The sequence below is a fragment of the Accipiter gentilis genome, chromosome 17 (assembly GCF_929443795.1).
Source record: "Accipiter gentilis chromosome 17, bAccGen1.1, whole genome shotgun sequence".
NCBI lineage: Eukaryota > Metazoa > Chordata > Aves > Accipitriformes > Accipitridae > Astur > Astur gentilis.
In genome coordinates, this window is record NC_064896.1 from 29,437,835 (window position 1) to 29,452,191 (window position 14,357).

At 49.7% G+C, this 14,357-nt stretch overlaps 1 protein-coding gene across 1 annotated transcript in view; it reads right to left on the minus strand.

The window, feature by feature from the left end:
* EPS8L2 (EPS8 like 2) overlaps window positions 1-14,357 on the minus strand; it is a 66,613-nt gene that overhangs the window by 32,159 nt on the left and 20,097 nt on the right. Inside the window, exons 2-3 of the mRNA XM_049821281.1 lie at window positions 12,079-12,143; window positions 10,681-10,736 (exon numbers count right to left, since the gene is read on the minus strand). Coding sequence (XP_049677238.1) covers window positions 10,681-10,736; window positions 12,079-12,122 — 100 coding nt within the window. The 5' untranslated portion in view covers window positions 12,123-12,143. The remainder of the gene's footprint in view (window positions 1-10,680; window positions 10,737-12,078; window positions 12,144-14,357) is intronic.

Here is a 14,357-nt window from a genome sequence, read left to right on the forward strand (position 1 = left end):
TATGCATCATTATTTGCCTTAGCTTAAATCTAGCTCTGGTTTTGCTGGGCTGATCCGAATATGCCACACACAGAACGATGCCTTCAGGGAGATCTGTGGCCGTTTGACTCTATGGATCAAGGGGGATCCTTTACATTGAACAGGTGAACTCCCTTGGCCAGAAAAGACTTCAGAAGACAGGTTGCTTGTCCTGGGTGGCTCTCACACTGCCCTTCTGCACAGCCCTGTCCTCTGTCTGCTTAATTTTGTATGAATGAATGCACGCTGGCACATTAGCAGCCGTAGCTAATTTCCTCCTGGTTTATGTGACACCTCTCCTACTAGGACACTTTGCATTTCTACAACGTCTTGCAATGGAGAAGACCTGAGCACCAGAACTGGTTATCCAACCCATATCCTGGCCCCAGGAGGCAGAGAATTTGCATAATCCCCATGCGATAAATAAGCATTACAGGAATATAGTGATGATTTTCCCAAAATTAGATGGCAGCTGCTGTCAAAGCTTAGACACCAATCTGCACCTTTGTTTAAATGAATTATCTTCTGCTGTGACATTTAGAAGCTGTAGCAGTGGAGGACGCTGGATATAACACAGGCTGGGCTGCAAAGGGCAAGGACAGCTCCAGGGCCATGGCACTAGTACAGCAATCATCTGAAGGTGATAAAAGCTGGCATGAGCCCACAGTGACCACCACTGTACTGTTTCCCTTCTGTCTGCCAAGAGAGCCAGAGTTGGGAAAACAATACAGCTTTGTCCCTTGCTTTTGGTGTCTAGCAACGAAAAAACCCAAACTCATAGCATGGGGATGCTGTCTCATCTGGAGGAAGGCAGCTGGTGTGATCCACTAAAGCAATGATGGGTAATTCAGTCGTGCCATTTCTGAGCACAAACAATTGTTGTATGAATGGCATGGGTCATCCAGTAAGTTTTGAATTACTTGAGCACAGATGCCATGTGGGACATGCACATTCTGGTAAATTGTCTCACTTCTTACCTCTAAGGATTTGGCCCAGTGAGCCCTAAGACAGCCCTTTCAGGGAAAAAAACCCCAACTATAAATGGTTCTTTAACTGAATTCAGTTCAGTTGTTCAGTCCTTTCGTAATCAGCGAGCTTTAATCTTGCCACGTACCCAGAGGTGTGGGGAAAACTGTAAAGCCATTCTTTGAAGAATGTTACCTATCACCAATATCTTACGGATAAACAGTGCTGTGGGAATGATGTTTCCCACTGGCACCAGTGGCCATGTGAGGAAATAGAAAAAGCTCAGACCACTGCAGAGGCAGCAAGGTGCATTTTATTCAAGGTCTCAAAATTGGGTGCTGGGCTGAAATCCCAGTGACGAGGCTAAAACCTTGGCTGGAAGGGAGCGCGTCCTGTTTGGCTTTATGTTAAGGAGTGGAAGGGATGAAAGAGTAATAAATGAGGAAAAAAAAGGCAGGATCGATGTACACCCTGGAGGGATGGGGTTATCAGCTTGGTCCAGGAAGCCAAACTGCATCTTTTGTGCCAAGTTCCCTCCCCATTTCCATGCAACACCCTTTTTTTTGCAGGGAGCTGGGATATGGCTGTGCACACTCCCTTCAGCCTGGTGGATTGTGTACACAAGAAATCAGCTAGCAGGATAAATTCTGCCTGCTGGGACCAGCTTAGAGCTGAAATAACTTGGTTAAAGTCTCTAGGGATGTAGAGTAGAGCAAAGGAGGGCAGAAGTGGGCTTGTCTCTCTTTGTGTACGTCCCCTGCCAAGCCAACAGGGCAGAGCATCCCCCGTACAACGTACCAGTGGCACCAAGGGTGGGAGAAAGGGTGGTCGTAGGGGTAGGACACCCAACAGGGCACCTGGGCTTGAGCCCTGCCTCTGCTGCCAGCTTCTGAAATGGCCTGTGAATAGTCACAGGGGGAACATCAGCTTAGGGAGGAGGGAAACAACCTCCTCTGGTGTTCAGCTTGTCTGACCCTGAAGCAGATAGCCAAAAGACGTTAGCTGAGCAGTGTGCCAAAAACACCTATGGCTGCTGACTGCTGGGGTACAGCTGTACGACCATACAGCTCTGCACAGAAGATGCTTGTGCCTCTGCACGTGGGGTAAACAGGCCAAATGAGTTGTGTCCCCACCACACTCTGCTTTCCCCAGATTCCTAGTGTGTTATAGCGGGTTTTTTCTGCTCTTTTTGCATTTTCTTAAGTGTCTGCAAGAGGGCAGAATGGCCTCGGGATGCCGTGACGCTACCTGTTCCCAGTGTGTTTCAGGGGAGTTTGAGCCCTTCTTTCCTGCTGCTGATGGGGGGAGTGTCTGTGGTGGTACGCTGAGCTGCACTGGGCTTACAGGCTTCTACAGGCAGGATCCCAAAGCTCAGTCCCAAGATACCATCTCTTTCCCTCCCTTCACGTTCTAAACTGCTCTAAACAAATCTGTATGCCGGGCCAAAGTCAGTTATGGTGTAAACGGGTGCCTCTGTAACAAATGCAGCCAGCTATACCAGACCTGCAAAGGCCCCAGCCTCCCTTCCATGCACATTCTTCTCTGATTAATTACCAAGTTTTACCACACAGGATCCTCCCTGATCCTCCCCATCTCTCCCCGTATTTGTTTTCAGCCATTGCTGGGCAGAAGACACAGCAGAAAACGTGGGGGATGGACAAGTCATATGTGAAGCAGTCTGTAAGGAACCAAAGGGGTATCGGATTAGGTTTGTTTTCATTGGCAGTACTAGACCAAGGACCTCTCCTTGATTGCCTGCATCACACCAGCGACGTCCCGGGCCTCCACATCCATTAGAACACTCTAAGGAAAGTCCTGGCTATTGCCTTCTGGAGCTTGCCAATTCTTTATATTATCTATACGTTATCTAGCAGTGCACACGCTGTTTATAGTAACTTGCCAGTGTAGCATGAGCTAGTCTTTGTGCCAAACCAACAGGTCAGGACACAGCCCTCCAGAGGAGGAACAGAGCAGCAAATGCCTCTGTATGCTAATGGCAATGATGCAAACTTGCTGGGCCTGTGTTATAAAGCAGCCTTATGAAATAGCATCCATTCTCAGGGTCTGAGCAGGGGCCAGATCTGATCTGGCAGTCTGGCTGCGCATCTGCAGTAGTGCAGCTCTGCTGATCCAACAGGTTCCTGCTCCCTTGCTGAGTGGGAGGATGCTCCAGGTTCTGCAGGGTTAGTGAAGGATCTGGGTTTGTGCACTGCACAGACCTGCTGCGTCTGAGCTTACGGCAGGGAGGCATCTGCAGGTCCGTACCTTGCTTCTGCTGTTGCACAGGCTTCCCTGCTTGGGTGTCCCCATGGCCGGCTGGCACGGGAAGAGCTCCATTCTGGAACGATCTTTGCAGCTTCTTATGAAGCGTCAAGCTGTCTGGTTTTACTGTTAGCACCATGGTACTTTCTGAACTGCCAGAGCTTGTCTGTATTGGTGACGCTGGGGCAATTATCGCTCATGGCTGGCATGTTAGTACATGATCTGGAAGCTCTTGAAGTGAATGAAAATGCTCTCATTGAGGTCGGGAGCAGCCAGAAGTATGAATGGTCTGTGGCAGCAGGGAGCCGCTTTCCTGATAGCGTGTCCTGTCGGCAGCTGCTAGTAGGTGTCACGAGGCTGAATTCCTCTTTGGCACGCTTAATATTTGCCACTAGCTCAGACCCAAGTGCTCACATTCCTGTTTTATTAGCTGAAGACACAACCCACTCTAGAATAGCAAATAAAAACCTGAACCACCTCCCAGATTGTGCAAGGACTGAGTACATCAAGAAACACTACGTGTTTGTGTCTGGTGTGCTGGGAGTGCAAGGCAGTATGTACAGTAGCATACTGTCTGCTGGGCAGGCACCCAGGGGCCGCTCAGTGGAGGATAATCGGGGTATTGAGGAGCTGCAGGGGAAGCTCCTGGGTAGAGGTGTTCCTTTTTTCCTTTACAACCAGAACTGGAAGAAATCTACCAAATTATTTTTCACCAAACAATCCAAAGTATTGTTTTCTGAACTTCCCATAGCTGGTAATGACATTTTTTGAATGTCAGAATACATTTAGTGAGATTGGGGAACCTTGATTTAATTCAACAAACTGATGAATTTGCTTTACTTGAGGGCCAAAAAAAAAAATTGTAATGAAAAGCTTCCCTTTTTTTGTTGTTATTAATTAAGGTACTTAGGCATATCGACCAACCCATTTCCATTTAAGAAAATGTTCTTCTGAATAAGCTCTGAGCAGTTACTCCATGCAAGGAGAGAATTTGTGCTCAGCAGTCTTGAAGTGGCAAAGAAAAAGGGTCACCGCAGATGCCGAGCGGGCACTGCAGCGTCGGTGGCAGATCCCTCTCTGCAGCCCCCTGCCACTAAGTGCCGTCCCAAAGGCCCTGTGAGGCAGGCACGAGGGCTGCCTGGGGCAGGTCAGAGCGGTTTCAAAGCAGCTCTGCAGCCAGGGCTGAGCCCAGCCAACTCGGATTTCCAGCCAGGAGCACCCAGAGCAGAGCCTGCGTTTTCCGGTAGCTCCAGTCAGGGCCGACCTGAGCCTACATGTTCCTCGTCTTACCCATCACTGGGTTTTGATCTGCAGGAACTAACAGGATTGCTGGCTTTCCATTTTATTGCCAGCCCTGTTTCCAGTTGGAGTGTTAAATGTCTAAGGCTTTGAATAAAACGGTCACTCATAAGGCAGCATCAGAGGGGACCTGGGGTAATCTGAAGCTGGAATCTCGGGTGGGAAAGGGGGCGTGAAGAAAGAAGCTGAAATGGCACTGAGGGAGCAGTGGGGGAGGACAAGGGAGTTATTCAAGGCTGGCAGCAGAGGAGATGGGGAATTAACGTCTTGAGCACTGCTCTGACTTGGACCTGTGATCAGCACTGCCCAGGGCTCTGGTGGGCCGGGGCAGCAAATAGCAACAGCACATGGGAAAACTGCACTGCCTTTCCTCCACCTACTGCAGGAGCACTTTGGCTCCCTGTTACTGTCCCATTGCACTGGGCAAATGCATCCATGGATGCTCCCTCCTCTGAGCAGCTTTCAGTCTGTCCTGGCAAATGGCAGGAGCAGGGGAAAGCAATGCCCAAGGGTGAAATGTGTTGGCTATGGTTGTGCAGCTGGCTGGAGACACCTGTGTGTCCGTCTGCCCTGTCCAGTGCTCTGGAGGTCTTGGGCAAGCAGAGCAGGTCCCTTGGGAGGAGTGGTATGTCCAGGAAACACTGGACCTGGAAAACCCCTGTTAGGTTGGTACTGCTGTGGTCAGTACCAGTTCTCTCCATGCCCCTGTCATTTCCCAAATGGGAAACTGCAGGGCAGTCTGAGGGAAGTGGTTCCTCCTCTCTACAGCAAGGAGTCTTGATCTTTGCTGGATCTCAGGCTTTACTCTCCTGTGGGACCATAGCTTTAAAGGAAATGGCTGCTCAGTCAGTCAGGTGTGAAGTTGCTTTATCCAGAATTGCAGTTTTACTGCTTTACTAATGGCAAAGCAGGCCGGCTTCAGGGCACTGGGTGATGCCTCATCTGAGTCAGATGTGCCTAAAACCAAACTCCTGGCCTTCCCGCTGAGCTGTCGAACCTCAGAAATCATCTCGGTGAATGCCAGTGCTTTCTGTTTTTAGCTTTTACTAAAAGACACAGAGGATACATGTGCATCTGAGGGGGAGTGGCACAGTGGTGCTAAATGTGAGCTTATGCCAGCGTGGCACTAGTGGTTCAGATGCTGCCCAGATCCCCTTGGGTTTAGGCATGCGCATGGTCCTCTCAACCCAACGGTGCAGCTGAGCAAATTCAGGTTTCTAGCCACCACTCCTGCTAGGGTTGTATCCTGCAGACAATACCAATGTGTGTTAAATCTGTGCACAAACCCTCTTCTGGAGCCTCAGTGCTCCCATTGATAACTGTGTGACTGCCACATGGCCTCCAGCTGAAATAATTAACAAGCTCATGGTTTGGGCAGGCAATAACTAATAGTAAATAACGATTCTTTTGTTGGTCATTGTGCCGAGCCGTCAATAGTAAATGCACATTTACAATGCAGCTTTAAGGAAAGCAAGACTGTCTTGAATCAATGGTTGTCTTCCATTTTTGGGGTCATTCTTGAGTTGGCACAACTCTTGTCTGTGACAGGTATCTGACAGCAGTGACACCAAGGCCCTGCTTCCCGCTGTGCTTACCCAGGGTGCGAGTGTGGGTACAGGAGAGCCGGCAGCAAGGAATGACAGTCTGGGGGCTATGCTGAGGGCTGGCAAGTCTCATTTCAGAGACCTCCCCACATGGCTGGGGGCTAGAGGCCCCGTTGGGAGACAAGGGAGGTCTGTGGAGACTCCCAGGAGTTGGTCTGTGACCATTGAAGATAGTTTATGCCTTTGCCATCAGTGTATTCTGCCTACCCAGGGCCAGCATCCTCCACCAAGACTCTGCCAGTGGCTCCTGGGTGCAGCCGCTGCCCACGGAGTCTCCTCTCCCCACGGCTCCCCAGGCAGATGATACCTGTCCAGGGCCACGTCAGGCAGGCAGGAATGGCTCTTCTCTTTGTGTTGGTGCCCAGTGTCCTGTTACAGCGCCGAAGCCTTTCTTGGGTTACGGAGGGCGTGCAGTGTCAAGTGATCGCACCTTGCAGGCTGCTGCTGTTCAGCACCTTGTTTCTCCAGCCTAACTCATGCTACAGGCAGTTTCTCTTGCTCCAAAATCCCTTTTTTAGCCCTGTACCCTGACAAGTTTTGGTCTTTTCCAGAAATGAGTGTATCAAGGATAGGGCAGGCAGGTTGGAGCCAACTGGCTGGGTCTCACAGGTTTGGATGCGAGACAAGAGCTGCTCTTATGCCAGGCTGGCATCTTGCACCTCTGTGGTGCCCCTCCACATCCCACTCTGCTCTGTGGCCCTGCTGGGGGTCCAGCCTGGTTTCGGATCTGCTGGGCACTTCTGTGCCACAGCACTTGAAGTGAGAGGCAAAGACAGCTGAGGGGTTGGACAGGGGTGCTGGAAAGCGGCTGAGCACTGCAGGGACAGACACGGTAGCCAAACAAAAATGGGCTGCTCCAAACACTGCCGCAGAGCCATTTCCTTCCTACAGCCCCGTGAGAAATCCACCATAATCGTTAAACTGCCCTCGACTCTATGCTGCTTCTCATGGTTACACTGCCTAATCCGTCACGAGAGATGGTGCCGTCTGATCAACCACGAAAGCAGCTTAGATGAACACCTCCTGAAGCCCACCTGGGTGTCACCACAGAAAGGGGTGGCAGAAGCCTGCTGTGGGACGCACTATGCAGAAACACTTCCTCCCAGCCCTTCCCTTGGCTTCTGCTGGATCCACACTGGTTTCCTCCCCCCCCCCACCCCAGGCTTTCATCTAGGCTCAGAACAGATGCCAGTAAGGGGAGAAGCAGCTTAATTTATTTATGGTATGCATTAACATTTATTCAGCTGGTTGCTGTGCATTGAGTAAGGTGGCAACTTGATAGGTGCCAGCCATTCCCCCTGCTGCCAGCGGAGCCGGGGCTCGCTCTGTGCAGGCAGCCACAGACTCTTCCAGAATGTGGAGCTGAGCAAATGTGATGCCGGTTTGCTAAGGGGGGGGAGGAAAGGATGAGTATCCTGCTCCCATGACAGCCGGGAAACTCCACCGAGGACAGCTGAGCACCTAGAAAGCATATCCAACTCTGATCAAAACTCTGGTAGGGACAGAGCTGGGATAAGATAGCTCAGGGCTTTAAGCCCATTTCTTTGCAGAATTCCCTGGTGACTTTGCATATCTCTCTGCATCCCACTGTGCTTGGAAGGCACAGTGGGATGCCACGTACTTGATGATCAAGGCAATTACAGCAGGCAGAGGGTGACGCCAGGGCAGCCACCTTTCTGACCCCACAGGCTGTGTCCTGTGTGGCCCTGTGAGTTTCACACTATGTCCATGAACCCTCCAGAACAGATACCCCACCAGTATAAACCTCTGTCATCCAGCTGACTTTCTGTACGCAGCCTGGAGCTGCTGCTCTGCTTCAGCCTCACTATGATGCTTTTAAATATCACTCTCCAGGGCCTCACCTGAGGTGGCTTTAATACCGCCAGTAAGTCCCTGTTGATACTGGGGACACCTTAGCCCTCAGATAGCAGGCGTGTCCCTGCAGTTGGCATTCCTGTCATGTTAGGCCGGTAATGAAGGCTCAGGCTGGGCTAGCATTTAGAGCCCAAGTACCTGAACTAATGGTTCAGTACACGCCATCCTTCCTCCCATACCTGCTTTGTGGTGAGAGGCACTCTATCGTAGAAAAAAACATCTTAAGAAAGCTAACACCAAGGCCTCGTTCACCTAGGAATAATATTTAGACATCTGTGCATTGGACCTTCTGTGTACATTACCCAGCAAGCTTTAAATGCAGCAGATGTCCTTGTGCTGTGAATTTGGGAGTCATTGCACTAATTTCTTTGGAAGCCTGGCAGTGTACACAGGCTGAGGGTCCAGCCTGATTACACTGGAGAAGAATGGAAATACGAAGAGTCCTGTAAGCTCTGAACGTCCCTTAGCAGCATTGTAATCACATAATCAAGGCCAGCTCAGCTTGATGTGATTTGTTTCATTATGAAACATAATTCTCCCTGGAATTTTAGTTCTTGCCTGCCCTCCATCCCCAAATGTGCCAGCTCACAGCAGAAATTGATGTTGGGGGAGGGAGGATCCGAGTGCGACGAGGACCCAGACATTTAAATATTGGTTTAACACATGCTGAGTGTCCTTTGATAATGACATGCTGAATTAGTGGGGCAGGTTTCAAGTTCTGCCAAGCAAAAACCCTGTGGATGTACTGGTGCAGTGCTGGGCTGAGCCATCCAACATTTATGCGGTAAATGACTGCAGACCTCATACTGTGCTTCAGAGGTGGCAGGGAAATAACAGGCAGCTGATTTACTCCTCTTGAGGATTTGGCCCATGGACTTATGGTCTTCATTTAAGGTTTGATGGAATTTGGTCAGAGAGGTCCCATCTCCAGTGAAATTTGCTTTTGGGGTGTGTCCATACAAAAAAAAATTAAAAGATATAACTTAGTGTTGAAAATGACTTATTTGAAAAACTGTCTTTGTTTTAAAGGCAGTTTGCCAGTCTTTCCCTTTGCTAGCTTTTGCGGTGGAGGCACTGTGAGGTGGTCCCTGCTCGCCATCCTTGCACTCACAGTTAGATCCCACCCTGGAACCCTGAGAGTTCAGAGCTCTGGGCTGCCTCTGCCCATGGGTGCTAACCTTGATTGTGTGATTACAGTGCTAAGGGATGGGTTCAACACAGTTGTCAGCTCTCGGTTTCATTTTTACATGTCTCTGTAGGGCTCTCTGTTTACCTTGCAGTGACTCTTTATTTACCTTGCAACTATAATATTTCTGCCTCTGATCAGATCTGCAGGAGCATTCAGTGCACAGCAAAAGAAATTATGCTGTTAGAGGTAGGAGGAGCTCATCTGAACTAGCAGTCCTGTGTGCAAAGTGGAGCAGCACCCAAACTTTTTCATGCCTCATCCCCTTGCTTCTTTCTAGGCTTATCATGTGTCATTTCATCTCCAGACAAGTGACTGACACAGTTCAAACCCCCACTTGGCACCTGCCCATCATGCAGCGTCCACACCACAAATAGCCCCAGCCGGTAGCACCGAATTTCTGTTCTACCTTTATTCCCGTGTTTCCCTTCTTTGCAGCTAATCGAAGTTAACAATGACTTTAACACTTCATCCATTAAGTACAGCCCCTGCCTTCCCACCAGCAACCACTTCTCTCCAGGCAAGATAGGTCACCTGCGGGACACTGCCCCAGGCCACTCCACGCTGATAAACCTCCAGCCAAAACTGTTCAGCAACCAAAGTCACTTCCCAGGGACAGATAAACCACCCTCACCTCCTAGCTACAAAGGGAGATTTCTTATCAAATACAAGCTCTCCAACAAGGGTCACACATAGCCTGTTCGTACCCAATGAAAGCATCAACCAAACAAATCTGACAGCTCTCGGGTGTGAGAGTTTGCAGGCTTGGACTCTTCAAAAGCTGCTAGTGTTCCCCCAGACAAAACCCCATCTTCTTAACCAGAGAGTGACTGAGGGAGGTGACTTCTCACACAACTTTCTCCTTGTTCTGCCCACCCCACAGGCCAAGTCTTCACCTGGGGTACGTTAAGAGAGCTGCTAAGATCAGGAATCGCTGTTATTGGTACCTAGATGTTCTCTATGGCTCTTCACCCAGTGACTCACTGGCTCCCCTGGAGCTGGGGTGGTTTATAACCAAGCTGCATATCAGGCTTTGCACAAGCACCCATCCTACCAATTCCCTGTACTTCCAAAGAGCCAAAGAGCACTGGAGTTTTCATGGTTCACTGAGTAGTTAAAAAGATGATAATCATTAACCTGCTGAGGACAGTCTTTCTTTTGTTAGGCCCTTTATCAGGTTATCTTGCTAACATAACTGGAGAGGATCTGGGTGATGGGTGGGGGTGAGGGGAAGCAATGTTCTGCATAGCTTGTCTATTCTCAAAAATTCATAGCTGTCCCCAGCATGGGTGGCAGTGGCACAGAGGCAAGGTGCCTTTTTGCTGCCATGTCAGGCCAGCCTGTTGCGTATGCAGGTCTGGATTCACGTGGCTTTGAGTTCCAGCCTAAAACTTCCCAAGAGCCGTGTCCAGGTCTCCAGAGGTGCTTTTGCTATAGGAAACCTTAGATGTGTTCATAGGCACAACTTACCATACAGGTCCTTTGCGCTCAGCTTGGCGGCTCCGTCTGCTCTGCCCATGCTGCCACTGTAAAAGAAAGAAGGTACAAATAAACCATCAGCTCCCAGATCTTTTTAACATCTGCTTTCACACTGCAGCTCATGTGATAATCAGCACAGCAGCTCTGCAGCTGTCCCAAGAGGCACCAGCCCTGCCCTCCTCATCATGTCCATCAGACGTGGTGTGACTCCAAATTACCAGGCAAAACATTTGCTTGTCTGACCATGCTGGCGGCTCCCTCTGCAACCCTAGCTGTCATCCACACCACAGGCACATGTCACTAAACCCAGCAGCTGGAAACAGGAGACAGAGGAGCCCGTCTAGGCCTGTCCCCACTAGAGTTACTTTCACACACAGTATCCCCTGGAAGGACATCGCTTCTGGAGGGGCTGGACAGTGGCTCCCAGTGAGCGATAAGTGTGTTTGTGACTGGAAGCACCGCAGGTAAATGGAGACCCCTCCATGTGATTCCCGAGTCCACCTGAACCTGAGGCAGTGTAAGTGCCGAGATTAAGATCCCTTCTTAGTGGACTCTTTTGAGATCATGGAATCATAGAATTGTTGGGGTTGGAAGGGACCTTTAAAGGCCATCTAGTCCAACCCCCCCTGCAATGAGATGGCACATTTTCAACTAGATCAGGTTGTTCAGAGCCCTTGAAGGCAGGTGCTTAAATGTAGAACGCGTCCCATGTAAAAATGTGGAAGGACCTAATTGCGTGTAAACACTTGAGTTTTGGGGCGTCAGGTCTCTAAGTGTGGGTTACCTCCCCTGTGGGCCCCCCACCCCCATGCCTGGGTTGTGCGTAGGAGCGTGCAGCCAGGAGATAAGAGTGTTTTCTCCAGCTCAGGCCTGGCAGAGGAGGATCAAAGCAGGACCTCAGGGTTTCAGGCACTGTGGTCTGGCTGTCCTGCACGGTGCAGTGAGCCAGTTGGTGGCCAGCGGCTACTTTCTGCTCTGTCACCATGTCCCCCTGAGGGCAGGCAGTAGTTCACAGTGCTCATACACCTACACCCTGCTCTCCAGAGGCCAGGAGCGTGCAGGAAGGAGGGAGAGAGCTGATGGCTCTGGCTCCACTGGAAAACTGCCATGGGCTGCCATAGCCCCCAAGCCACAGGTGGAGAGGCTCCTGCGTCCCTCTCCTCTCTCCGCACCTAATGCAGCATTACCAAGCCACAGCACACAGAGCACATGAGGTTTAAGGCAGTGATGCTGGCTATGGCCACAGCTTGTGAGGTGCCCAGGAAGGGTGAAACAAAGACCAGGGATTTGGGGGACAAGTGGGACTGCTAGGAGCATCCCCACGGCTGGTAGGTAGGAGTGGTGGTGCTCAGCCATGAGATGGAGGAAGCCCACCGTAGAGATCCTTACTTTGATGAGCCAGGATTGCTGCTGAGGGATCCCTTGAGACTCATGTTGCTTCACAGGACAGGCAACTGCAGCAGAAGCAGAAGAGACAGGGTTAGTGACTAAAAAACACGCTATCAGATGATTTATCTGTGTGCGTGCTGCCCTCCCCGCCTCTGATTTGGGGTCTCCAAGCAGCAGCGTGGGCAGATGAGAGTGGTCAGGCAAGGACAATGGGGTTTTCTGCCACTCTCTGCCCCATGGCTCAGACACCTCTCACAGCTCTGACCTGGGCTGAAGATGACACATCCCAGGATGCCTTTCCAAAACCTATTTCCACCTCTCCCCTCTTGCCCATCCCTTCCAGGAACACCCCGACTTTGTGGTATTTCAGCACGTCTTTTTCTAGCAAAGCAACCCTGCTTACAGTATAGCAGGGACTGATGCGGCCTTTGCCTTTAACGGTCTGTCAGAGGCCATTAACAACCATATGGATCCCTGTGGCTATGTGCTCATGACTGTAAGTATCCTGGGTTATTTTTCATGCCTAGAGTGCCATTATCTTTTGTTATGTGGTAATTTTAAGCTCTATACCAGCTATTAAAGTATCCTTACCAGGGTATTGCCTGCATAGAGAAAAGTAAGATAAATTGTGAATGCTGCTCCAGTGGCAGCATAAGGATAGAGAAAAATTGAGTGTGATGGCTGAGTGCTTGGTGAGAGGCAGACAGGCTCAGTTCACAGATATTTTTGTCCTCCTCTTTCAGATGAGAATTATGAATAATGTGAGAGAAGATGTGAGAGAGATCCAGGCACTGCTCTGAGAGCAGAACTGCAAGGGGGGGGGGGGGGGGGGGCGGAAATGAGGTATAATAAAACCTCAGGGGATGCTTTGTATTGGCATCCAAGATATTCACCTCTGCTCCAGTGCATGAGTTGAAGAAAAGCCAAGACAAAAGTCTTCAAGGTTTTTTTATTCACTTTTGAAAAGTTCAGGTGGTGCCTGTCTATGGGCTGGGCACTCAGTGCCTCTTTTTTGCTTTGCGTGGGTCAGACCCTGCTCACCTCATTATATGATTGTCAGAATTCAGAGGTATAGCTTTAAAATACTCATCGTTGGCCTGAAGGAAGAAATTAATCAGTGTCTTCAGTGGGATTTCCTGCGAGGGGACCTTTGAACATGCTTGGCGTGTGCCGTGGGGCTGCTGTGACAGCCATCCCTGGCAAGCAGTGGAGCTGCCTCGCAAAGGTTTTTCTTTCCTGAGTTTAGGCTAAAGTGTGTGTTAATCCCCAGGGAATTTGGAGTCATCCCTGGCACCTGGGATTTCCCTTCTGGAGGCTGACTGTCTCTGCTGTAGGGCTTGTATCGTCAGCAGAGCTGCCCTAGATTCCTTACATATCCGTGTTTATTCCTTGTGTTGGAAACACTCATTTGTGGTATTTTGCTCCATGTGTTTCACCCTGAGGTGAGGGCAGATACAGAGTTTTCTCATTCATCTTAACAAAACTGCACGTTTGTCAGGGATATGTTTTGTGAAGATACATCACTCTAGGTGAAGCAAATGGCTTGTGTGTGTGCTGCATGGTTGCATACTGCTAACAGCATTGCACAGCCAGAAAACACACGCGTGTATGCACAGACTGTATGGTGGATCCTGGCATGTTTTGGGCTCAGCCTTATGGCTTTCAGCCTGCTTTGTGTCACAGTAATACTCCTCAGCACTGAGACACTGTTAGAAATTACTTTGAAGTGTATTTTGTAGCTAGTATATTAAATTCTCCCTTTTTCACCTCTGTTGTGGTTGATACTAAAGTCCATGCACACACACATATGCAGATATAAATTCATATACACGTTAGAATAGAAACTTGGTGTTCTGCCAACCCCTCTGAGTGTAATAAAACCCATCCCTGTGCCCAAGCTTGGGTACCTGTGAATTTTTCCTCTGTTAATAGCTGTCTGCTGGTTTCCTTTTACAGTCCTCAAACTGTTCCTATCTCCCAGATCTCTGTGTGCATTAGCATAAGATACCTAGAAAAGGGAATGTGCTCTAAAAAACCCAGCTTTGGTCTGTTTACACAATCCAGTCACTTTAGTCCCATGACTGATGATCGTAACTGGGAATGTTTCTTGATATTAATGTAATATTTCTGGATCCCTTTCACTTACTGACCCAGGGCTGTGTCCTTAACAGACTGAAATCCAGGTTGCTCCAGCAGATAAGTGGCACCAAGTTTGGCCTGTGGAGGTCAGAGCTTGCTCCCAGGCCCCAGCTATGAAACAACAGGAGGAACCAGGGATG